The sequence below is a fragment of the Amblyomma americanum genome, chromosome 5 (assembly GCF_052857255.1).
Source record: "Amblyomma americanum isolate KBUSLIRL-KWMA chromosome 5, ASM5285725v1, whole genome shotgun sequence".
Taxonomy (NCBI): domain Eukaryota; kingdom Metazoa; phylum Arthropoda; class Arachnida; order Ixodida; family Ixodidae; genus Amblyomma; species Amblyomma americanum.
In genome coordinates this window covers 183263392-183289669 of record NC_135501.1, presented here as the reverse complement: position 1 = coordinate 183289669, position 26278 = coordinate 183263392, and the positions used below count along the sequence as shown (strand labels likewise).

General features: G+C 46.5%; 1 protein-coding gene across 1 annotated transcript; it reads right to left on the bottom strand.

Moving 5' to 3' along the window:
* On the bottom strand, positions 1-23618 carry LOC144133131 (uncharacterized). The gene is made up of 5 exons (XM_077665992.1): positions 23468-23618; positions 18273-18402; positions 15868-16013; positions 8710-8842; positions 1-1566 (listed from the first exon to the last, which is right to left on the bottom strand). The coding sequence occupies exons 1-5, from the start codon at positions 23523-23525 to the stop codon at positions 1308-1310; spliced, it is 726 nt and encodes a 241-aa protein (XP_077522118.1). The 5' UTR covers positions 23526-23618; the 3' UTR covers positions 1-1307.
* Between the last annotated feature and the right edge of the window lie 2660 nt (positions 23619-26278).

Genomic DNA, 26278 nt, shown 5'->3' with positions numbered 1-26278 from the left:
AAGCGGGCGACAAACTTTATTTTTCATATTTATGTGCCTAATCAGTGACAGCTTGTTTTCGGTTGTGTCAGATGCCCTTGGTCTCACAAAGTCATTTGAACTGTCGCAAGCACTCAAGCACAGAACAGTGAAGATAAAAACACAATTCTGGAGAGCGCCATAACGGTAACATGCGCTGGCAAAGTTAAAAAATAAAAGAAATCACCCATTATGAAATACACTGCAGCGTACAGCTCCTGTGTACAAATCCCTGTAAAAAAATGGACAGTGCTAAATCCATTCGTGCTAAATATCACTCAGTGACATGAAATTGCAATCATGAACCGCTAATCAATGTTGGCGGCTCAAACGTGCCGTGAATAGACTAGCAAAATTACAGTGCCCCAGAGGACACTCAGAGAAATGCCAAAGCGGAATGCGTGTAATACAGGTATTCAAGGAACCTACGAGAGGCGGTTAGAGAATTGCTGAAAGGCTGTTGAGCGTCAACAAAATAATCACAACACACCCGTACAAGCTTGTACTTCATGGCATTATGTGCCTAAGAACATATAACAGGGAATGCACCTCTTCCTGGAAGAAGCACTGTAGAGTATTATATCGCGACTCGCGAGCATCAACACGGACGTCATTGACAACAAGGCGTAGACACACGGTACACCACAACTGCTCGGAAAAACATGAAGTTAGTGGCGTAGTAGATATTTGTTTTGCGTGCGCACGAAAAGATATTGCCTGAGTCCCAGAGCATGCAGGAAAGCGGGAACTGGTTTAAGAAACGTGGAGACAGCCTACTGCATCATCATAAAACTAAATCTAAAAACCGGCAGTGATTCTTTTCAATCACTCTGCATCGCTCGGCTGCTTAAGTTGACAGGCAAGTTTCTGTTCGTTGAAAATGCGCATTTTAGACATTGCAGACAGACTTGCAAAAAATTTGTGAACAGTCAAAGAATGAGAGAAAAGCTGCCGGAGCAAAGCTTTGCCAAGCTACAGGCCTGGCTGATTGCTTTGGGGAAGCCTTACGAAACACCATGCCTTGCCTCGGGCTTGCCTTGTAGAAGTCTTGAGGACATTTTCTCATGACGTCAAAAGTAGGTCACGTGTGCTTCGTGTTGTGTGTTTGTTTTTCTCATCTCATATACCAGGCCAGCTAAGGCTCTGGGGACCGGGCATCGATGATTCCTTCGCCTGAAATGAATGTAGAACAATAAAGCATTCGAAACCGTGTTCACACGACGGAACTTATGAGGTGGACGATGTAAGTCAGCGATGAACCGTGTCGGCGTACAGTGCTTAGAGTGGGCCTACTCCTTCTTGCCCAGGGAACTGGCAACACTGATGGCCTGTTCGATGACGTTGGTGATCCTGGACTCGTCGGCACCGAGCTCCGGGAGCTTTGGTAGCTCCTGGCAGGCGCGGGACCCACGGGAGTAGGCGCCGCATACTAGGCTGAGGGTCTCGCCGAAGATGCTCTCCATACTACCAGCCATGAACTCCTTGCCGGCGTCCGAGTCACAGCCGGCCAAAGATTCCTCGACGCACTGCAGGGCTTCGTGGTACGCACTGAGAAGACAAGCACAAATTTGCCGTTAGCCTCACTGAGCAGTCCAACGTATTAGAGCAATCCGTCCAAGAGAGAGAGAGAGAGAAAGACGAACGGAAAGGGGCAGTGAGGTTAACTAGGAGACGCCCAGTATGCTACCCTACACGTCGGAAGGGGAACGGAGGGAGAGATATAAAGGGGAGAGACGAAAGGGAGATCACTTTCCCACGTGTACGTTGGCCATTACTTACAGGGTACACAGGGCACACACTGATAGTTCACAACCTTGCACTCAGTCCTGAGTCCTCCAAGAATTTGAAAAGTGCCTTCACAGCTGTCCTCTGCGATGAAGGTTCAATCCAAGGACCCAGAATCCTCCAAGTGTTACGCCTAACTACAAAGAGGAGAAGCTCAGAAGAATGGCGCATTGTGCGACTGTGCATTGATTCTTCACAAGAGGTCGCCGAAAGGGTCAGGGGCGCGACGCTGCGTTCGGCAGTTTCTTTTTTCGAGAAGGCTTTTTGTCCAGTATTACGACAGTTTTTAGTAAACTGCGACACACCTCCAACAAATACTTTTGCGTTCAGCATTACTTCATATGGCTAAAATCAAAAACCAACAATTTCCAAAACCTTACAGGTGGAAGAAAAACTCTCTCCGATTTTCTCGTTTTATTTATTTATTTATTATAGATACCTCAAGGGCACTTGGATGAGGGCTTTATAACGTCTACTAGAGCTACTACAGCGATCGCGACAACTTTTTATTTCACGCGAATTGATCCATACCCACCAAATCTGGACAAGAGCATTTTTGAGTGGGAAACCATTTATTTTTTTCATGTAAGATTTCACGACAACAATCAATATATCCGCAGATCACCCGAGGGGAGTCTTGCATTTCTTTTTTTCTATTAACGTTTTTGCTATCGTCAAAAGCCTTCCCCATTAGTTTTCTATTCCACTCTTGAATGTTCTATGCGATCGATGGAAACACATTGAAAGAAATATTTTGCTGCATATCAGAAGAACGTACCATTATTTCCAATATTTAGACAGCATAATCTTACAATTTTCCAATCTTTAAAATTTTTGTCCGATAATGTTGGACAAATCAGCGCATAAAATAGTTTATATTGACACAGGTGATAGAAGAGGAGGACGAAGGGAACTCAGGCGATAGAAGCAGAGGACGAAAAAATCTTCCTGCTCGTGCTCGCTCTACCGGCTGTGTAGCTCCTTGGTCCCCGAGTGCTTTTGGTGTACTATTCGTTACAAATCTGGTGGAGGTGCTGGGTACGCTTCCAGACCCGCGCAGCCCACATGTGATCACGGATCTCACCCCGGTCCACCAGCGCCGCGGCCGTCGCCTGCGAGGAGAGTCCCCAGAGTTCGGACCCCTTCCGGCAGCCACCAGGACGACACAGCCTCGGACGTCGGAGGAGCCAGCTGCCATGTCAACTGAGAGTAGGCTCCCAGCTCACATCCTGTGCCAGCAGCCACGAACACCCCCGTCTTTTCATGGCGACGTGTTCGAGGACGCCGAGGACTGGCTCGAGACATTCGAGCGTGTCGCCCGTTACAACGGGTGGAGCGATGAGCGGAAGCTCCACAACGTGTATTTCGCTCTCGAAGAGTCGGCGCGGACACGGTTCGAAAACCATGAGGCTTCGTTTCCATCCTGGGAGGCCTTCTGCCGCAACCTGCTCGCCACTTTTCCAAACGCCAACCGCCGGGAGCGAGCTGAAGCTGCGCTACACTCGCGCAACCAGCGCCCGAACGAGAGTGTCCGCATGTTCTTTGAGGACATGACCCGCCTTTTCAAGCGCGCGGACCCCTCTATGTCGGAAGACAAGAAGCTTCGCCATTTAATGCGTGGTGTCAAGCAGGAGCTATTCGCGGGACTCGTGCGCAGCCCACCGCGCACTGTGGCCGAGTTTCTCAGCGAGGCGGCCACCATGGAGAAGACTCTACAGCAACGAGCTCGCCAATACAATCGTGACGTCAACGCCTTCGGGCCAGACACCTGTTCTATGCATCTCGGAAGCGCCCCGGACGACTTACGCGAACTCATCCGTTCCGTCGTCCGGGAGGAACTCCAAGCCCTTCGGACGCCTTCTAACATGCCATCCTTCGCGTCGCTGACTGACGTCGTCCGCGACGAGGTGCGCCTCGCAGCCCAACAACAAGCATCTGAGGTACCCCTCCAGCTTGACGCAAGACCCACGTACGCGTCTGTACTCCGTCAAGCTCCGACGTCGGGCTACACCATCAATGCCGCGGCTCCATCAGTGCGGCCACCGGGTCCCCCTCGTGACCCCGCTCTGCCATCCTACGAGCGGACGCGTAAGAGTCAAGTGTGGCGTGGCGGGCCCCAGACCGTCGGCCCCTCTGTTATCATTGTGGCGAGGCGGGTCACCTCTATAGGGCGTGCCCGTACCGCCGCGTGGGCCTGCGGGGTTTCGCCCCGGACGACCCCTGCCCTCGCGATGGCGAAAGGCCACTTGAGATAGCCTCTCACCTATTGGAGCGGCAGAATCTCGTCACATCCGGTCGCCGCGGGTCTCGATCACCGTCCCCAATGCGCTACCGTTCTCCAAGTCCCCGCGGAGCGCAAAGCTATTCCGGACGCCGTTCGCCCAGCCCACGCCGGGAAAACTAATGCCGGCGGCCTCCGGAGGCAAGGCCGCTGCTGTAGGGAAATGTGAAGATCCTCCGCCACCATCACGCCGATACGCCATTTCGCTGGGGGCAGGTAGCGACAGCATCCGACACGCTACCTCCGATTTGTACGTAACAATTGATGGAGTCGACGTCTCCGCCTTACTCGACACCGGTGCCGATTACTCCGTAATGAGCCGTGCCCTCGCCCAAGAATTAAAGAAAGTTTTGACGCGATGGTCTGGGCCGAGCATTCGTACTGCTGGGAGTCACCTGATTACCCCTGCTGGAGAGTGTACTGCAAGGGTCGGCATCCGTGGTTTTCTGTACGTCTGTGAATTCGTGGTACTGTCCGAGTGTTCGAGGGACTTGATCCTGGGCCTCGACTTTCTGCAGACGAACGGCGCTGTCATTGATCTGAACGAAGCCCGGATCACGTTCTCGACGAAACAGGCCGTGGCGCATACCGACAGAGATCCGGGAATCAACGCTCTGCGTATAGTCGACGATGACGTGATGGTGCCACCACGGTCTAGCGTCCTGGTTCTCGTGAGACATGACTTGTTCCACGATTACGAGGGTATCGCGGATAGCCACCTCCCGCTGCTGCTCGCGAAGGGAATAGCCGTCGCTCGAGGCCTCGTCCAGTTGCATAACGGTTGTACTAGTGTCCTACTCACGAACTTCGCCAACGAGGTTCAGCACCTCGCCAGGGACACGGCTGTTGCCTTACTTCACGAAGTTACTGTGTTGCCTGATTTATGCGCCGTCGGGCCCAGCCCTCAAGACGAGGCCGCACCATGCCACGCCCTGCAGACCGTGAAAATCAACCCGGACTTGGCACCTGAGCAGAAGAATCTTCTGTCTGCTCTTCTAGCAGATTTTGCAGATTGCTTCGCCACCAGCTCCAGGGTCGGTCGTACACCTGTCGCCAAGCATCGCATCATCACAGACGAGGCCACGCCGCCTGTATGCCAGCGCCCATACCGTGTTTCTCCTAAGGAACGCGAAGCCATTAAAACGCAAGTCGATGAAATGCTTGCAGACGATGTTATTCAGCCGTCAACAAGCCCATGGGCGTCGCCCGTGGTCCTCGTCAAAAAGAAAGACGGCACCTTGAGATTCTGTGTTGATTACCGGAAACTAAACAACGTGACCAAAAAGGACGTTTATCCGCTTCCCAGGATTGACGATGCCCTCGACCGATTACGTGACGCCAGGTTCTTCTCCTCATTAGATATCAAAAGCGGATACTGGCAGATAGAGGTGGACCAGAGAGACCGAGAGAAGACGGCTTTCGTGACTCCAGACGGTTTATACGAGTTCAAGGTGCTCCCGTTTGGTCTTTGCTCGGCGCCGGCCACGTTCCAGCGTATGATGGACACCGTTTTATCCGGTCTGAAGTGGCAGTCTTGCTTGGTGTACTTGGACGACGTCGTCATTTTCTCGCCTACCTTCGATCAACACTTGGACCGGCTGCGCATCGTGCTTCGAGCCCTGAAATGCGCGCAACTAACGATCAAGCCCGAGAAATGTCATTTTGGTTTCAAGGAACTTCGCTTCCTTGGCCATGTTGTCAGCGCACAAGGCGTTCTCCCGGACCCCGACAAGACTGCTGCCGTTTCCAGTTTTCCGCGCCCAACCGACAAGAAGGCACTTCGACGTTTTCTGGGCCTCTGTTCTTACTACCGACGCCTAGAGCCCGATTTCTCCAGATTAGCTGACCCGTTGACAGCACTGACTAGAGACGAAATACCCTTTCTGTGGGGAAGCGACCAAGAAGAAGCTTTTCAGGAGCTCCGCAACCGTCTACACAGCCCCCCGATACTCGCCCATTTCGATGAAGACGCCGCCACCGACATACACACCGATGCCAGCAATGTTGGTCTTGGGGCGGTACTTATCCAGTGGCAGGACGGCGTGGAACACGTTATCGCTTACGCGAGCCGAACACTTTCGCGATCGGAGGCGAACTATTCGACGACAGAGAAAGAATGCCTTGCGGTGATCTGGGCCATCAGCAAGTTTCGTTCATACCTGTACGGACGACCCTTCCGTGTTGTCAGCGACCATCCCTCGTTATGCTGGCTGGCAAGCCTTAAAGATCCGTCCGGCCGGTTGGCTAGGTGGAGCCTCCGTTTGCAAGAGTACGACGTGACTGTCGTTTACAAGTCGGGCCGGCAGCACCAAGATGCGGATTGCTTATCACGCGCGCCCGTGGACCACGCTCGCTCCGCAAGAAATCACCGAAGATCTTCCTTTCATTTGTGCTCTTAGCCCATCCCATGTGGCTCAGCTTCAACGAACGGACCCGGAGCTAGCGCCGCTCATCGAGCACCTGGAAGGTCACAGTGGTCGGGTTCCGCGTGTTTTTCGTCGTGGCCTGCAATCCTTCACCATGCGAAATGGCGTTCTCTACAAGCGCAACTTTGGAAAGTCCACCGAAACATTTTTACTCGTGGTGCCCACCCAGTTACGACCTGACATCTTGAGCGCTTGTCACGACGAGCCGTCCGCCGGCCACTTGGGAGTCAGTCGCACGCTGTCAAGGATTCGGGAGAAGTACTATTGGCCCAAATTACTTCCATCAGTGCAGACCTACGTGCGAACCTGCCGCGACTGCCAACGCCGGAAGTCTCCACCCATGAAACCAGCCGGATTTCTTCAGCCAATAGCGCCACCGAAGATCCCTTTTCAACAATGCTTTTGAAGAAACCATGTTGCGCATAAAAGGACAACCACGGGAAAGGCCAAAAGAACAGAAAGGCCTTTCCTGTGGTTGTCTTTTTATGCGCAACATGGTTTCTTCAAAAGCAATGTACCAACTTGCCCAACAAGAAGTTCTTCTAAACTACCTTTTCAACAAGTTGGAATGGATCTCCTTGGCCCCTTCCCGAAGTCATCCACTGGAAAACGGTGGATCGCTGTTGCGACGGACTACTTGACACGTTATGCTGAGACCACGTCGCTTGCGAGCGGAACTGCTGCCGAAGTAGCCGAGTTTTTTGTCCACAGCATCGTCCTGCGTCATGGCGCCCCTGCGGTCATTATTACTGACCGTGGCGCAGCTTTCACAGCCCGCCTAACCCAGGCTGTGCTGAAACTGACGCACACCAGCCATAGACGTGCGACGGCGTACCGCCCGCAGACCAATGGCTTGGTGGAACGGCTCAACAGAACTCTGGCCGACATGCTTTCCATGTACGTGGATATAGAGCATAAAACCTGGGACCAAATTCTGCCATACGCTACATTCGCTTACAATACGGCACTGCAGGAGACAACGCGGCTCACTCCCTTCCAGCTTGTCTTCGGCCGTCGAGTTACTACTACGCTGGATGCTATGCTGCCTGTTGACCCCCACTGCGAGAGTGACCCTGACCTCGACATCGCCACTTTTGTGCAGCGTGCGGAAGAAGCGCGGCAACTGGCAAGGCAGCGCATACACCGTCAACAGCAACTAGACGCTGGCCGCTACAACCAGGGACGGCGCTTCGTTGCCTACGAGCCAGGCGACTATGTGTGGATTTGGACGCCCGTTCGTCACCGCGGGCTGTCTGAAAAATTACTCCGTCGATACTTCGGCCCATACCGTGTCCTCCGCCGCATTAGCGACGTCACCTACGAAGTTCAACCCGCCACCCAAGCCAGCTCATCCCACAGACGCAGGCTTACCGACGTTGTGCATGTCGTTCGTATGAAGCCGTACCACGACCGACCACCCGATTGAACTTGAGGCTGACCGCTGTGCCCTGTTCTATGTTGTGATCCTCGTGCCTCACCCTAGCACGCTCGCTTTCTGCTCGTCACTCTAGTGCACGATGGCCGCATCGGGGCGATGCTGCAGGGGAGGGAGCAATGACACAGGTGATAGAAGAGGAGGACGAAGGGAACTCAGGCGATAGAAGCAGAGGACGAAGAAAATCTTCTTCCTGCTCGTGCTCGCTCTACCGGCTGTGTAGCTCCTTGGTCCCCGAGTGCTTTTGGTGTACTATTCGTTACAATATCACTTCAGCACAGCTGAGGTACACAGTATTTCAGTTAGTGCTTTATAGAGCGTCTAAAGATTAGCAAACGGTGCAATTTGTGTAGTGCTATAGCTTCCCCACAAAAGCGCTTCCAGCGCTGTGAACTAAGCACGAAAAATTTCAGATGGGCGTGGTTAGTCCACAGGAAGTTGTGAGATGAACCAAGGTGTCTTATGGGTAATGATAAAATTAATTCGGTGACAACATTACAACGGATGCTCCAAGAAGGCGCATGGGGAAATCACTCCTCTATGAGTTCCGGGTGCTCACCTCGCAAGCGGATCAATTCCCAGTAAGCATGGCATTATTTTGTAGCAACAAGCATCAAAGGTACAATGCGCCAACGACGTCTGTCAATGTCTATCCGTCTGAAAGCGTACATATCCACACCTTAATCGTTACCACTGCCTCTCTCTCTATTAACGTAGTGTTAATGAACAGTCGAGCTGCAAACACACAGGGAGTTGTTACTCACCAGCATGAGTAGTGGATAACTTCCTTGGGTGCAGCCTTGGTAGTACCCCGCTGCAGCTTGTCACTGAGTGATTCCATGCAGCCGTGCAACTCGGTGCCGTGCGCGTTCAAGCACTTGACGCCATTTTTGTACACTGGTCATGGTTTTGCACAGAGGGAAAAAGAAAAACGTTACAGCAGGAACTGAAACACTGCGTACTACACCTTCAACCATCTTCTGTCGTTAATGGTTGGCTGCAAGAAATATATTTTGGCCCTGATTGCTTGGGGCCGATAGTTCGGCTTTGGGAGACAATGTAAAGCGACATATTTTCGCTTGGTCTTCTGTTCTTTTTCTGCTCTTACCGCCTTCTCCGAAACAACGCCACGCTCCCGCTGGATATGCCTTTATAGTTGCGGACCATAAGAATAGAATAAGCATACAATAAGAAATAAATAAGAATGGAATAAGAATAGAATAAGAATAGAATAAGAATAGAATCGTATGAAATTCATTTTTCTATTTTTTTTCTATCTTATTTGTTCCTCAGACAGTGTCTAAGAGGAGGTCAAGGCTAAAGGCAAAGAGCCTGACGAGGCCTTGGCCCTTTGTGCAAGTTTTTGCAGCAAAGAACAAACCTCGGAGATGCTACTTATGTCAGTAGTAGGCATACAATGTGAACAACTCTTTAAAAGGCAAAATTGTACGTCCTGTACATCAGTCTGAAATGAAAATTGTAACCGCACGCAGGAAAACGCAGCTTCTATTATCGCATCCATGTTTGTATACAAAGGGCACAGGTAACAGGAAACATCAAGTGCGAAACCGGCACTACAAACACCATAAAAAATACACGAGAAAAACAAAATCACGAAACCAGAACAATTTTGTATTCAATGGCAAGCATTACATGTTCCATGTGTAAACCACGGAAGACGGATTAGTGATTCAACCGATTTGGTAACGGTCTAGTAATAACACGTATCATTGAGTTGTGTATGGAAATGCTCAATTAACCAAGAAGTGTGTGCATTTACATTTAAAAACAGTAAAGAATTTGTTGAAATCCATGTGCATTGCAGAGCAATTCAACAGTTTAGTAGACTGAAGAGTTACCGTTTGGCGACCATAATTAGTTCGCGTCATACACGCTCTCCGTTTATGATTGCGGATTGGGTATGTACTTGTATGTTCTCTTGGAGGACTAACTGGTTTGTTTTGTTGAACCCACAGCAGCAGTTTAAAGTAATGGACCTGGTTGGCTTTTAGCATGTTGTATTTAACGAAAAGCGGCCCAGTCCGTAAGCTGCGTCTCTAGCCTCTGTAGTACTCACACAAGCGTTGTACCTTTTTTGTGCGACAATTAACTCATTATTTATTATAATTTATTATTATATAATGGAGGTGCTGTTGGTTTGCTGCCTATTCTTCGCACAAGCTCGAAAACACGATAACATCGAAAAGGAGGACGAAGCGACGCTGCCAGCTCAAAGTATATTTACTTTAAAACAAGGACACTTTCTTGGTAGATTTAAACTGCCGCAGAAAATTGCATATTGACACATACCTCTTGACCGATATACAGAAAATTCATCATAAAGAACATCTGTGCCTGCACAATCAATCAATCAATCAATCAATCAATCAATCAATCAATCAATCAATCAATCAATCAATCAATCAATCAATCAATCAATCAATCAATAAATCAATCAATTAACCAATCAATTCTATACGAGCAGAAATCCGTAATCGCCTCGCATCGCTCTCGAACTCGCACGCATGCGTCGGTGACGCTGTACTCCTATAACTGCATGGATGAAAATGAATAAATGTTGTGACCGCACTTAACACCTCTAGGGACAGTAATTTTGGAAGACACCGGAATGTTCTGTAGTCACGATTTTTAGCTCATTTTGTATACGTAGAGCAGTCGGGAATCGAGCCTAGAATGCCTTTCGGCCTCTTCTCACGAGTCGTCCTTTTCTCACGATTCCATGTACTCGCAAAGCTGGGAATATGCCTACGTGCCTCACCTGCTGAGACATCAAGCACGCAATTTTGAAATCCCTTAGTTTTAGGCTTTTTTTTTCTCTATTTCACGAGGCACCTATTTCTAGCCTTGGTGCCTGTGATTGGTCAGGCTGCCTGCGTCAGGCGTCAGCGCTTCGGCTTCTCGCTGTTTTAAATTACATTGAGCTGTGATTTCTCCGCAGCATTTATGCGGCCCATGAAAGTTAATGACGAATAGTCATTTTGAAACCCAAACAAGCACGCGCATTTGGCGAAAAGGGCGCATGTCTTAAATAGTCGTAGGAAGGAAAAAGTCTAACTTCGTTCCTGATTCTATGTTCTAACTTCTGTATACGCAGGCGTAATATTTAGCTGAGATGTCCATGATAACATTGTCTAGCCCCAGGGTGAGTTTATATACAGAGTTCCAAAAGTCTGCAGGGCTCTGTTAACCCAAAGGAAGGACACAGGAACGCGAAGAGGCAGACACATTTTTTTTTTGTGTCTCGTTATGTGTCTGCGTGAACATTCTGCGTCCTTCTCGTTTAAAAGCTGCTGAAGGTCTTCATGGTTGAAATGCCAAGCATACTAGTCCAAGGGAACGCAGTGGCGGTTGTACTGGCGGTTTTCACGCCTTTCAAGGGGCACCTGACATGATCAACAATGGCGGCGCTAGGGATAACTACTTCCGGGACCAGCGTATGTGGCATAGCACTTGTTTTAACATTTTACGATAAACTTGCGTTTATTTGGTGACGGAAGCAGCCTGAATGAGTCAAACACACTCTTTTCTTGGGGATGTAAAGAAATAATCAAAAAACAACAAAGAAATAGCTATCTAGCGGCCTGAAGGTGAATAGGTAGACGATCGGTGCGTGATTCAGATCTAATTTGAAATCAAAAACATCGACGGTGAAGAATTTCGTACTCTGGGAGGATGACAAAGCCATGAGATGAGGCAAGTAAGATCCAGAGATAGTTAATTTACCGTGCTGCTTTGCACAAAACAAGCATGAAAATGCTGTCCCAGTCGCTTGCATGGGTTTTAGCTGATAAAACTGCGCTCTTGTGCAATTTTTCACGCTCACAGATTTTATTAACCATATACTGCCCGACTGGTTCCAGCGGCAGCGGATGCATTCGGCAATTAGAGGGCAAAAATAATCGGAATGACACACAATTCCACTAATACCTTTATATCAACCCCCTCCCTTTGTGGACACGAAATCACCATGTCACTATAACGCATGCCGTAATAAGGTCTTGAAGTCTCTAAGGCAGTCGCGCATAAAGCTCTTCGCGCTTGAAATACGCTTGTTAGTAATGTGTACCCGGAGATGTTTATTTAACATGCCGGGTGTTTCGGCGAACACTCTCAAACCTTTTCAAAAACAGGTTTTTTTTGGGTAGAAGTATGGCTTTTGTGGCATAATATTACCAGTGTTCGTGGACACCGGAAAACCGGCGAATAGTCTTAAGTAGTGAGCTGGTTACTAATTTTTAATAAATAACTTTCTAACGAGTAGAGTTAGGCGCCTAGTTGTAATTAGAAATTTGTAGGCGTTTGTTGGTAACAGCCATATCAGTTTTTAGAATTTCGAAAATGCGTTTACCCCCGCTGCTGTGGCTCAACAAAATCTGGCTGCATCGTGCAGAAGTACACGTGCTTTCGAAAGCATGCAGGCAAAGCAACCCCTCCAGTGCTCGTAACTAGAGGAAAAAGACAAATTCTGTCGAGCCACACCGCCAAGGGTAATCGCGTTTTCGAAATTCTAGAAACTGCTATGGATATCTCTAACGACCGGCTATAAATCTCTAATTGAAAATAGGCGCCGAAGTTCCTCATTAAAAATTAGTTAACCACCCGACTACTTCAAACGATTCACCGGTTTTCTTGTCTACCAACACTGGTAATATAAAAACGCGAAAGCCATAGTTTTACCGAAAAAGCCTATTTTTGAAAATTCTTGAGTGTTCGCTGAAACATTTTGTGTAGCGCCCCGTATTTGCACAGGCCTTGCTAGTCCAGGCTTGTATTATATATTTAGAAATTTAGGCTTGAAGCCTGATAGGAACAGTGCCGTCATGGCCCTGCAAGAGTTTCAATGCAGTGCGAAAACTATTGCTCGCAAGCTATCCCTCCATTGCTGGCTACAGAAAATCGCGAAGTGGCAATTAGCCGAAATGCCATCTCGCTAGCTTGTAGACATCCATGAAACAGCGCTCCGCAGAAAGATTTTTACAGATAAGCTCGGGAAACAACGTCCGTGTGTTGACTGAGCTTAGCTCAGACAGACGAACTACTCCGGAAACGGCGGAAACGATATGGCTTTGCGTGCGTCGGTCTTTATTAAGCTATAATCATGTCACACTGCAGTGCTTGAAGGCCTTTCCAGCAAAGGAGGCTCTTTTCTAGAAACGAACAAAACCTTGAACGGTCAGCGACGCAGCTACACGGTGCAGCCGAAAGGCGAAACAGTCATAACTGCACAAATGCCAACTGGAACGAAGGCACGAGGACTGGCTAGACCGTATTTCTTCTTCATTGACCTCTCTCCTGTACTATGTCTCGATACAACCAATTAGCTCAATCTAAACTTTTGCGAAACAGTCGTTGAGCTTTAGCGCCGGTGGTTGTGCGTAACGTGACTGTAGTGAAAGTCAAGTGGAGTATTTTTGTACATTAAGTTTTTCTCGTTCATAAATGAGCTACCGACAGGTTCTCTCAATAGCAGCAGCAAGCTTTGTTTAAAATTGCATTAGCGGCCATGCGAACTCGGTGGTGCACCAACATTTTAGTGCCCTGGGATCTGAGCAAGAAATGTAAACTCACGTCCAGAAATTGAAACAGGACAATCCTGTTTATGTTTATAAAATGTTTCAAGGATTGTTAGCCACTTAAGCTATTTTATTGATGCTTTTAGTTTTCTACGCCAAATGGCGCTGCAATCGTAGGTAATACTAGCGTTAGAGAGCAAACTAGAAACGAGAGGACTGGGCTTCAGCCTTTCTATTTTGAAGCAAAGGAAATGGATTGAACAGTCATTATCAGAAATAATGTACGCGGATGATATAGTGCTAACGGTTGGCAACAAGGAAGATTTGCAGACTTAGATGGACATCTGCTGTACAGAGGGAGATAGATTAGGTTTCAAGTTTAGTAAGGAAGAATCTGCAGTCATGGCACTTAATGATGAGAATGGTGTACTTAGGATTCAGGAGATAACGTTAGAGGTCGTGGATAAGTACAATTATCTTGGGGTGTGGATAAACAACGGTGCTGAGTATCTGACGGAGCAGGAAAAATATGTAATGACTAAAAGTAGTAGGAATGCATCTGTCAGGAAAAATAGGGCACTGGGGAATTACAATAGGTAGAAAGTGGTAAGATGGATCTAGAAAGGGGTGATGGTTCCTAGTCTAACTTTACGCAATGTGGTCCTGAGCATGAGACCAAAGGTTTTCAAGCAAGGTCAGAAACCAAACAAAGCGGGGATAGGTAGGCTAGGTTTGGGGGGCACAAGGCAATACACCAAATTAAGGGTTGCAAGGTGATATGGGATGGGCACCACTCGTGAGCAGAGAAGCTAGCAGTAAGAAAGCATTTGAGGAGCGATTGAGAGAAATGGGGGAAAAGCGGAGGGCTAGAAAATTTTTCAGCTACTTGTACATGTGAAATGTGGGCACAAAATGTGCAAAGCCAACCAGAAAACTCAGAAGCAAATATCTGGACAACAGTTGGGGGGCAAAAGAAGAATTATCGGTTGAGAAAAAGGTTACAGAAACAGACAGAGCTCTGTGGAAAGCAGAGATGCTGTGTTAATTGGCGCCGGGAACATGCAGAATGTTTCAGCAGAAAATTCCCACAGAAAATAGCTACGATGATTCTAGGGGAAGGTCTTTATTGTTCGAGGCCACGACGGGAGTATTGCGGACTAAGATATACCGAGTCAGGTACCACGAGATAGACACTTTATGCGGTGCGTGTGGAGAGGAGGAAGAAATGGTTGAACACTTGATAGGTTTCTGTGAAGGGCTTAACTTTACAGTTGAAAGGAGCGGGGCTGATTTATTTAAAGTACTGGGGTTGAAGGGCACTAAAGGAAAAATACATTTTAAGCGGGTAAAAATAACCAAGCGAACGTTATCTAAATGGTGGCTAAAATCAAGACAAGTGTGAAATTTCGCGAATCATGGCTTGGTGGAGTGAGCCATCCCTCAATTTAAAGGGTTCAGCCTTATCTATCCATCGATATAAAGGCGCTCCTTCGTGCTCCAAAAGTCTCATATGGGCACCCCCCCCCCCCCGGCACCCCCCCGCCCCCCCCCCCCCCCCCCGACCTCAGCGGCAAAGGCGCAGCACATGCATGGTGTTTCACCTAACACTTTACACAATTTTTAAAAATAGGCTTTTCGAGTTAGAGTAGTGATTTTTCGGCATAGCATTGTCAGAGGCGTAGTGCATCAAAATACAGTAAAAACGTGCAAGTTAACAATCTGGTTAACTAATACTTAATAGTTAACTTTTTAACTGTTACTGTCAGGCTCCTTAATTATTCAGAGGTACGTAGCACACCGTAAGTAATATCCATATCAGTTTTAATAATTTCGAAAACGCCGTTACCCTCGGCGCTGTGGCGAAACAAATTTAGGTTATTTCGACGAGTTACGTGCACTGGAGCGGTTGCTTTGCCTGCAAGCTTCTCGAAAGCGCATCTATTTTGGCGCAATGTGACCGAAATTTGCTGGGCCACAGTGCCGAGGGTTTTTGGATTTTCAAAATTGTAAAAGCTGATGTGGATATAACTTTCGGTGGCCTACACGCCTCTCAATAATTAAGGAGCCTAACAGTAGCAGTTAAAAACTTAACTATTAGGTATTAGTTGACCAGCTTGTTAGTACGCCTTAACTGCATTCTGATGCACTACACGACTGGCGACGCTATGCAGTAAAAAGCACTCTTCTAACTAAAAAAGTCTATGTTTGAAGATTGTGTAAAATATTAGGTGAAACCCCCTATATGCCATGTAGGTGTCACAGTGATGCTTTAAATATCATGGCCTGATTCTCAAAGGCGTTTGAGGTGCCCGTGTTACAGGTGTATTAGATTAGTTCGCGGCGCCACCGCAGCGTGGCGTCGAGTGCGTGAAAATCGCCAATGCTCACGTTTGTGCTGGTCTGTCCCTTCGGTGCAGGTGGCCTCGTAGCTCTCTTCCATGGCTTTGATGGCCAGTTGTGCGGCCACACGCGGCAGTCCCTCGAGGCAGTCTTCGACGAACTTGAGCGTGCATGCAATCTGCTTGTTGTCCAATCTGCAGTACAAAAGGGGCTTATTTTTTGATATAAGAGCGTTAGCTCTTACTCATCACGTTTCTCGGTTTCTTGGGGTCTGCTACCACTTCCCTTCGGTGTGAAATTTTCCAAGTCCGAAGAATTAAAGGTGGCGGCCCCCATAGTAAATTGATACAGCAACCAAATTGGTGATTGATTGGTGACGTCATTGGTATATCTAATTGGAGATTGATGAGGTCACTGATTTTGTGACGTCATAATTAACTAGTCCGGTGACTATGCTTAATCGCTAATAACTCAGTAATTAATGAGGTCATCATAGAACAAATAAAATATTTGGAATCCTCTAGATGAGTAGAACACGTTAGACACCAATGTTAACTAATGAACTTAATATTTAGTTATGGCTACGCTTAACTTTAATGGCTTATAATTAATTGAGCGATGACGTCATGCTATAACTAATAGCATATTCGTAATGCGCTCGATGAGTAGAACATGTTAGAGACCAATCCACCTTATTAGGTTTATATTTAATTACAGTTAGGCTTAACATGGCCGTGACGTGAGCACTCGGCAGCTCACAAGGCGGTAGGCGCCTTCTCGCCGTGAGGTATGGAAACGTAGCCTAATCAAGAGTTACTACTTCGCATAGATTGCGCTACCAAACAGCTGACGCTCGTTACTTCAACGTCTTCCAGACGGTAGCGGCATAATGTTTTCCTAATAACTTCGATGGCAAGTCAGTGATGACCTCATTTATGTCACTCATTTATGCATGGCTGACTCAACTAGTGCTAAAATGGTTCATTGAGCCATTTGATCAATCGGTGGCATGTATATTTTTTTCATTTTTGACTGCTATGATTAAGTGGTAATTCATGTAAGGCTGTTTATCAAGTCGCTTGGCTGATTATGCATGCAGTGAGCCCTCTGTAAATTTTTGACTGAGCGAAGAATTCACCACAAAATGGCGTGTTTCATGTACCGGCCACTTTGATGTCCAGTGCTTGGAAACTAATTGCGAGCAATTAAATTTATATGCCTGCATTAAAAAGTGCAAAATACGTCACTATTGCGATCTCGGGTGCAAATTTGCTTCATAAACTCTTAGAACCAACTGAATGCGATGGGCTGGAGGCGATGAGAAGGAAATTCGGCGAGTATGCGTAGCAAGACAGTGCAACTAAAATATCCTGCCTTAACAGCAATGCCTCTTGTAGGCTAAATACAGGCAAATTTTTCTCTATGCACAAATCAGGAAAGCACTAAACTATAGTTTGTGCTGAAAAAGATGGCATTTACAATTTTACCAGTTTCAGTACGCAGACTGGTTATTGGCGCAGGTCTTTCTTGGCAACATCAGCCGACAAATAAGTAGATATGAATCCTACTAAACAAATAAACAAACCCGAATACGCCATCGCATTTACGGGACATGGTTATACGGTAAACGGCCTGTACTGGACGCACGCAACAGGCGCCATCATGACATCCCTGTAGAAATATCAGTTTTCTTAATCTGTTTAATTAAGCGATGATTCGTTGATAATTTCAGCGATAGGCCTAAAAACCCTACCATTATCTGATTCGGTGGTCATTTACCCTCCATTAAATGACGATGAAGGGTACAGTACTACATCAGTAAGCCTAGATCATGTACTAATTCTCGAATAACGCGCAATAAAAATTCCAAGCATATAGGAAAAAAAAGATTTTCAAAAGACTGCGAGAAGCATTCCTTTTTCGTCCAAACAGCGCGAGACTGAAATAAACTGCCCAATAATATTGTGTGTACAGGAAGCCGTGAATAATTCTCCTCTATGTTCATTGTACTGCTGAATTGACACTTGTCCATATGTTGTTCATTATTTTGTTTTTGTTTTGTCATACTGTATTGCATGTGCAATTTTTTTTCGGGGGGAGGGAGTTTAGTAATATGAGTGTGCAGTTTATGTAACGACACTATTCTTATCTTAGTTCTGAATGGGACTGACAGGATGGTAAATAAATAAATGAAGGTACTATTTAGTTCGGGTTTCTTACAAACATAAACCTCATTGGAGCATTTGTCTTACAGTGCGATAAGCCTAAAGGAATGACCTTCAAATCGCATAAGATTGCACTTGTCCTCAGCAAAAACAAGAAGTAGGCAAATATATGAATCTAAAATAAAAACCTTGCAGAAAATCCGCTTGGCTTGGTCTTGAACTGTCATGAGAAGGTACTCTTCAAAACAGGCAAAAGTCTATGGATTACACAGATCTTCGAACACTTACGCGCAGGCTTCCTTGAACTTTTCGCCACCTTCGTGGAGATAAGTACGGGTTACGAATGGCACATAGTCTGAACCACAGGCGCGAAGCTGGTCTATTTTACATCCAGCCTTCAGCTGAGCCAGGGAAGCTCCTGCAGAGAAGAGAAGGAAAGACGTATATGTTAATATGGGCCGGAACAAGCTACAAAAATAACTGTGCAGTGCTCGAGCGACATAGTGGAGGAGAATGGAAACAACGTTTTTTTTTTCGTTTATTGGACGGGCCATAGAATTTCACTTTTCTTTCTGATTTTCAAATTCACAGATCCTGCACATAGCACTCAACACAGCACACAGCAACAATCACAGAAAACGTCAACAAGGATTTCTTTGCTGTTACTGTACTAGCGAAGCATTGTGGTAGTGTGATTTTCATACCAGTGAATCAACACTCTCAACCACGGACGTACTGGCGTACAGGTACGAGATATATGAAAGATATGCTCAGTCTCAGCATATCGGCTCCTGCAGTATGTCTTTTTCTCCATCTGCAGTGATCCTTGAAGTGCAGCCTAAGGGTACCTTCAATTTGCGAGCCTCAGTCTTTTAAATATCGTCGTCAATGCTTTTTCATGCAAAACAAGTGCTTTTGTCTGGGTAGTCTTTAAAATAATTGTACGTACATGTATGTTCTCTTTTATGCTGATGCTATCAAAGCGTATTATCAAATAAGTACAAGGATGGCTTGTCACGCCATTTTAGTTTTTTGCTTGTAAATATTATTCGCAGGAAAAGGTACAGCGCAAAAAGACTGGTCTAAAGGAGCGGACAGGACACATTTGGTTCTCTCTAACTGGTTCTATCGAACAAGCGGTCCTTAAGCTACTTTTTGCATACCAAGGAGGAGGCTTTGTCGTCCTACCATCGGCAGTTAACCACAAACAAGCATAAGATGCCATTTATGAAAACTTCCTCATATTAAAGAAGTTTCGACCAAACAGCGCCTGTGTCTGTCTGCTCATTTAGTCCCGTCTTTTTTGCGCTGTACCTTTTCCTGCGAAATGTGCCGACTAGCCCAGACAAATACCCTTTTAATATTATTTACGCGGTCTTTACTCTTTCCCGACACCAAACAAGGACCGGAAGTAGTGACCTGGTGTACTGACGTACAAGTACGATTTATATGAAAGACGACATGAGCGGTCCACTCAAAAGCCATATTGATTTTACTTCCACATCAAACTCGGACAGGCACCAATGACATCAAGCGTGTACACGAGAACTACAAAAAAAATTTTCCTCGCTGAGGAGATAATAGAAATTTGTCTTTCATGTTCCTATGACTTACGTGTATTTTCACGTTCAAAAGTTTCCACGAGATAATTTTATTTTGTGGGAAGCATATATCGAGCGTTGTCACTGTTATCTGCTACAGGCCATTTTCTCAGCCACGATCCATGTGTATGGGTATTTGTGAACAATCCGAACGTAAACAAACTCGGTGGCGTGGCATCTGTTAGGCGACAGAGTAAGGCTCATATTCTGCATAAAATCCGATGTCTGCATTGTTGTGAGCTATAAATACGAAACTGATAGGAAAGTTGGCTACGTCCGGCTTGTGAAGAGGCGGATCTGAAACGTGAATAAAATGATAGAAAATTTGTGGTTGGAAGACCCAAGCACGACTCAGGCGTCAGTAGACCTGTTAGTGCACCAAGTAAACGGGATCCGATCAAAGCAAAACTGGGGGAATTAGCCCCTGACCATTGGGTTGCAAGTCGCACATGCTACCGCTGGGCCACGGAGGTATGCACGTTCGCATGGTTTCGTTAAAGTGGGGCTGTAATATTATGTTTTATGGTCTTACGCATAATTGTTTTGAAAGGGGAAACAGTGTCCGCGTGTGCGTTGGCAAGAGTAACCACAACAGGGGCTCATTAACGCTGTCGTGTCGTACCCTTGAAGGCGGAAATTAAGTCTCGCCCAATTTTTTTCTCTCAAGGCTGTGCGGTAAAAAAAGACGTTCACAGGAAAAAAGGAGGTAGAGACAAGAGGAAAGAAACCCAACTTTCAACTTTAATGACGACAAAAGAAGCCAGGCGCACTTATCTATCCGCTGTTATGCGGAGATAAGCTGCATGAGAGAGCGTCAACCTAACAACCAAACACAGAGAAATGGCAATGGGGCATACCTAAGTGAGATAAAAACTAAGAAGGTGAACATATGAACACTTGGCGAGGTATGGTAAAAAAAGAATTCACATGTGCTAACAACAATGCATAACAACATGGGAATACCGAGCTGCATGAAAGATGACAGTGAATAGAAACAAGTGCATAACAAAATGAAAATAGGCATAACAACATGAAAAAATTCTGACATCGAAAGGAAACAAGAGAGATGGAAATAAAAACCTTGTAAAGGGCGGCAAAAAACGGTGAAAGTACATTAAAAATTCTATAAGCAAACTAAAATACATAGCTGCGAACGGGTTAAGAGACTATAAATGTAACCATCAAAACGATAGTTCATTCCTAGAAAGGTTAATAGAAGGTGTGCTAACGCACTTATCTTTTCTTAGGCCAATGAAAAAAGGCCTCAATTACTTCTCTCTCAGTCTTGTCTGGGGCCTTAGCTAGAAACTTAGTTGCATTAAACTTGGGGCAGCAGTTTTGGCAATTGCTGCAGTGTAACAGAAGGTTACCTCCAGATTTGCTCTTCAAGGTGACATTGTGCTTTAGGGTGCCAATGCTGTGTATGAGATTCCTCCTGACGTGCGGCAAAGTGTATGTGGGGCAAACCGGGAAATGTTTCAATGAGCGCGCCCGCAAGCACAATGTCACCCCGAAGAGCAAATCTGGGGGTAACATTCCGTTACACTGCAGCAATTGCCAAAACTGCTACCCCAAGTTTAATGAAAACTAAGTTTCTAGCTAGAGCTCAGGGCAAGACCGAGGGAGAAGTAATTGAGGCCTTTATCATTGACCTAAGAAAAAGACAAGTGCGGTAGCGTGCCTTCCATTAACCTTTCATGAAATGAACTATCCTTCTTGGATGGTTACATCTAGTCTCTCAGCCCGTTCGCTGCTATGTATTTCTGTTAGCTCTTAGAATTTTTAATGTGCTTTTACCTTTTTCTTGCCGCCATTTACACGATTATTATCCCCTTCTCTCTTGTTTCCTTTCGATGTCAGAATTTTTAAATGTTGTTATGCATATTTTTATGTTGTTATGCACTTGTTTATTTTCGCTGTCATCTTTCATGCAGCTCGGTATTCCCACGTTGTTATGCATTGTTGTTAGTCCATGTGAAGTCTTTTTTACCACACCTCACCACGCGTTGATATGTTCACCTTCCTAGGTTTTTAATCTCACTTAGATATGCGCCATTGCTCTTTCTCGTTTTTGGTTGTTAGTTTGACGCCCTCATGCAGGTTATTTCTGGATAACAGCGGATATGTAAGTGCGCCTGGCTTCTTTTGTCGTCATTAAAGTTGAAAGTTGCGCTTCTTTCTTTCGTCTCTACCTCCTTTTTCCTGTGAACGTCTTTTTTTTTTATCGCACAGCCTTCAGAAATGAATATGTACCAACTAGCCCGTCATAAAGTCCTACCAAATTTTTTTATACTGCTTCTGAAAACAACAGCTACTTCATAAAAACAACTAGAAATAAAGCGCTAAATACATATTAGATCATGATCGCAGTCTTGATGCTGCCCTCAGCTCAAGCAGGTGACCAAAATTAGGATTTACAAATTTCTTAAAATTATGAGCTTAGAGGTTACGTGAAATCACCTCTGCAGAAAAGTTATTCGGCCAGAGGAACACAAAGTGAGAATATAATTGACCGCGTCAGGCGCATAATTAACTAAAATCGATTACTGAACGTTTTAGTGACTGCAGTTAGAGGGTACTTTTATAGTGGGGAAGGAGCAGTCGTATTCCTATACAATTCCATTTGATAGAATTCTCTTAGTACGCTTGTGTTCCGTGACAATCGCTTCCGAACTTTCAGCTCGATTCGCATAATTGCGCATGCAAGGCTGAGACGATCGGTGCGAAACCCTCCCTCTTTTTTCTCCTCTTCCGGTTCCCCAGTATAGAGTAACATGCCAGATATTCATTTTTCCGGCCAACCTCTCTGCCTTTCTCGTCAATAACCCCCCCCCCCCCCCCCCCCTCTCCCAGCTTGACACCTCGTTTCGTTTGCCAACGGCGTAGAGCGACCGGTTTGGCTGATAACTGTTTCCTTTTAACTTCTCGTTATTTAAATGAAGAAACACCCGACGCAACAGCTGCGTCAAACTAGGAAAGAGTTTCGCATCGCCTGCCTACGCCATGCATGAGTAATTAAGGAAAATCAGTGAAACCTTTGGAGGCGAATGCCTCGGAACCTGCGTGTTTCAAGAGAATTTACAAAATGCAGTAGTTTACCAATGCGACCGCTTATATTTTTCCAATGTAATCATTCGCTCAAGCCAGCAGCTGCAAAGGTGTTCATTAGCATATTTTAAGTAATTAGTTGCCTAACAGTGACAGATATCGTCTTTGTGTCCTCTTGGCCGCGTAACTTATGTGCAGAGGTGGATTTCATGCACCTCGCAGTGCCTACTCTAGAGAAATCTGCAAAGCTCATTCTGATCACCTTGTATGTTAAACCAAAGAATGTGCTAGAAGAAGTTATAAGCACATTTAACGAAAATTTTTTGGGGTAATCTAAGGTGATGCTTTTAACCAAGTGATGCTTTTGGCTGTCACGTCGGCATAGTGTCGATGCGACGGGAAAACAAATGTTCCAGGCACTGTACCTCCCCTTTTGTATTTTTTTCTTGAAATAGCTTTCAGACAGTTTTCTGTAGACTACTGGTTTTTCGCACAGCAGTTTCGCTTTCAACGTCCCTGGACGGTGATTCTAGGCAAGCGTGTCGAGTTGGCCTCTTTCTGCTACGTCCTTGTGCTAAAAACAAGATTGTGAATAGTCTATTATCCGTAACTATCTAGTCGCCGCGGCATTCGAAAAAAAACAAACAAGCAGCTTGTTGTCAACACCAATTATAGTCGGCTTGGAGAACGAGACAAAGCTGGGACAATTACGCGTCCCAGAACAACGCCTGCTCAGGATTAGCCGTCGTTTGCATACGTCAACGTTGGAATCCGCGGGATGAAGAGCCAGAACAAAAGACACGACGGAAAAACGGGGCCACCGCATTCACTCACCAAGCAAAGAAGACGTCGTTGCCAGAAGCAGAACACCCACCACGCTGTGAGCAGCCATTGTCGCGTTGCCCGTCTGCGCGGCCGTATCCCGCTTTCAGTGAGCGCCGATCCGGAACAGCGATTCATTTTAATACCTCGCCACGATACAAGGAAAAAGGAAAGCGGCTCTTTTCTTCCTGCCGACTGCGTGTGCCTAGCAAAACAAAAAACAAAAAAAACAAGAAGCATAAACACGCATAACCAGCCAACGACAGCGGTGCAGAGGAAGACGCGAAGACGACGTAGGCGAGAAAGTGAGAGGGTATGGACGCATGTAGTGTGCCTGGGGGTCTCGTGTTGCTCACGGTGGCGGGGTGCTGGTTCACCTTGACCATTCGTAGTCGCTTATTGCGCTTGTCTTCGTCGCCTTCGTCTCGGCACCCTCGTTTCTTGTCGATTCTACGCGAAGGCTCTCGCTGAACCCGCGTGCGTGTGAAAAAAAAAAAAAAGGAAAACAGGAAAAGGAATGCATTACACGAGAGCGCCGCGGTCGCTCACGCAGGATGGTTCTCGCAATGTCTGCAGCGAGCGAAGGTATAGGCAAGAGCGTGACAGGCATTGGTCGGCTGTGGCAGTGGTGGCAATTGCGTGAATGCAGCTGACGAGGGAGAAGGGCGAGGGGTATGGGTGGGGGGGCTGTCTGGGGAAGGCTTTCCTTCCGTCTGCGTTAGATGCTGACAAAGAGGAAATGTGTGGTCTCCATGGTCTCCTGGAGGGCGCAGGTCTTGCGTAACGTCCGGCATCAGGGATTCGAGGGCGGCAGTTAGTGAGCGGTGTTTCTGGAGAAAAGAAGGACGTGTGGGTGCCTGGGAGAGAGGATAGAGAGAGTTGGGTTTGATCTCCGGGTAATAACGGTCACCCTTTCTCTGCCCTACGGCTCCGCGCATGCTGCGCGTGATCTCCTCGAGAATGTCTTCCGATCAAATAAGCCCGGAGGTCTCGAACACGACTGATTGCGCGAATTAAATAACGTGCTCACGCCGTGCGTCATAATGGCGTACGTGTTAGACATTCAATGCTTCGTGGAGTGTCAAGGTGTAAAAGCGCGTAGGGCGAGATCAGAGTTTTTCGTAGCTAACGTAAAGGTTCACCTTCTTAATGAAGTCCCCGAGGGTGTTTGGTCTGGATCGACGAATGTTATGAACGTTGTTGTCCTCCAACACGACAAATAAATCAGCGTATAAGGTGCCCGGAAACACGTCGTTTAAGATTTATGATTTCCTTCCATGTCACCGGATGTGCTTCTTAACATGCATTTTAGTATTTTATCTCATTTAGTTATAATAATAATAACTGGTTTTGGGGGAAAGGAAATGGCGCAGTATCTGTCTCATATATCGTTGGACACCTGAACCGCGCCGTAAGGGAAGGGATAAAGGAGGGAGTGAAAGAAGAAAGGAAGAGAGAGGTGCCCGTAGTTGAGGGCTCCGGAATAATTTCGACCACCTTGGTTCCTTAACGTGCACTGACATCGCACAGCACACGGGCGCCGTAGCGTTTCGCCTCCATAAAAACGCAGCAGCCGCGGTCGGGTTCGTTCATATAGCTATCCAATTTTGTTTTTGCTAGGTGCCCCCCTCCCCCATTCCTTTCCTCTTGCTAATATTAAACCGCTGCTAAATTGTTTTGGATTCCTAAGCATGCTACAGCTAATGAATTTTACTCCTGAACGATCACAACAAAACTTGCTGCGTCCGACATGAACAGTTAGTTATTCCTGCATTGCGTTCGACTTGGTTTCGAAGCATTAGGCCATGGTATTCTCAGGACTGTTTTCTCATCGTTAAGGGCGCATTCCGGCGCAACGCTTGCGATGTAGATGTTACACTTTGCTCCCATACAAGATGAAATATATTATAGTGAGAACATTGGCTTAGCTTAGGCGCTAACGAGATGAAACTGATGAATGCGTTCCAAACGTCACGAACCCGCTGCGGTGGCATAGTGGGGTGGCGTTAGGAAGCTGTGGCGAAATGCAAAAGCACACGCGTGTTTTGCAATGCCAGTAAAGGTTAAGAAACCCCAGGTAGTCGAAATTAATCCCGAGCCCTCCCTTAGACCAGATCTCAATTAGAGACGTTAAACACCATCATATCATATCACACTATTCCGAACGTTACGAACTGGATCGCACGATTGAAACCTTTCAGTGACACCTGGGAAGTAGTAGTAGGCCGCAGAGAAGGTCGGGAAAAAATTTTTGACTTTTAATGGTTCTGAGACAATTCAAGAACTCTTTTCGTTGAAGACACAATCGTTCCGATTGAGGAGAATAGATGTATCGACGAAAAGAACAAAACGCAGCGAGTCCTTAAAAATTATTTTAGTGTGGAACTCGACACTTTCTGCAGATGTTAACCGAGGACTACCAATGTGGTTAAGCATTTTTTGCAAAGGATATTTTCGTGTGCCTCTTTCGGGAAATAATTTGGTGCTGGCCAATTTGTTCTACTTTTGTCCACCATTTCAAGTCTCAACTCTGCAGTAGACTAAATTATTTCTCACGAACCACTTTCTGACCATTTGGCATGATGCCAGAAAGACCTTGTGTGTGGGAGAGGTCGCATGTGCCGTGTGAAAAAACAAAATCGAAATATAAAACTCGGAAGTCCCGCATTAGAGCTTAACACAGAGGCACGCTAAGGTACAAGTTCACTTTCCCAAGACGTAGGTATCGAGACGATCGAGAAGATACAGCTGCTGAGAACCTATACCTCATCGAGGAACAAGGAAACCACATTAGCGAATCCACGAGATAGCCGAAAACGAATG

Coding starts and splice junctions, on each gene's coding strand:
- LOC144133131 (XM_077665992.1), bottom strand. CDS start 23,525: ATGGCTGCTCACAGCGTGGTGGGTGTTCTGCTTCTGGCAACGACGTCT. Junction 18,403..23,467: donor AACGACGTCTTCTTTGCTTG/GTGAGTGAATGC, acceptor TCTTCTCTGCAG/GAGCTTCCCTGGCTCAGCTG. Junction 16,014..18,272: donor AAGTTCAAGGAAGCCTGCGC/GTAAGTGTTCGA, acceptor TTTGTACTGCAG/ATTGGACAACAAGCAGATTG.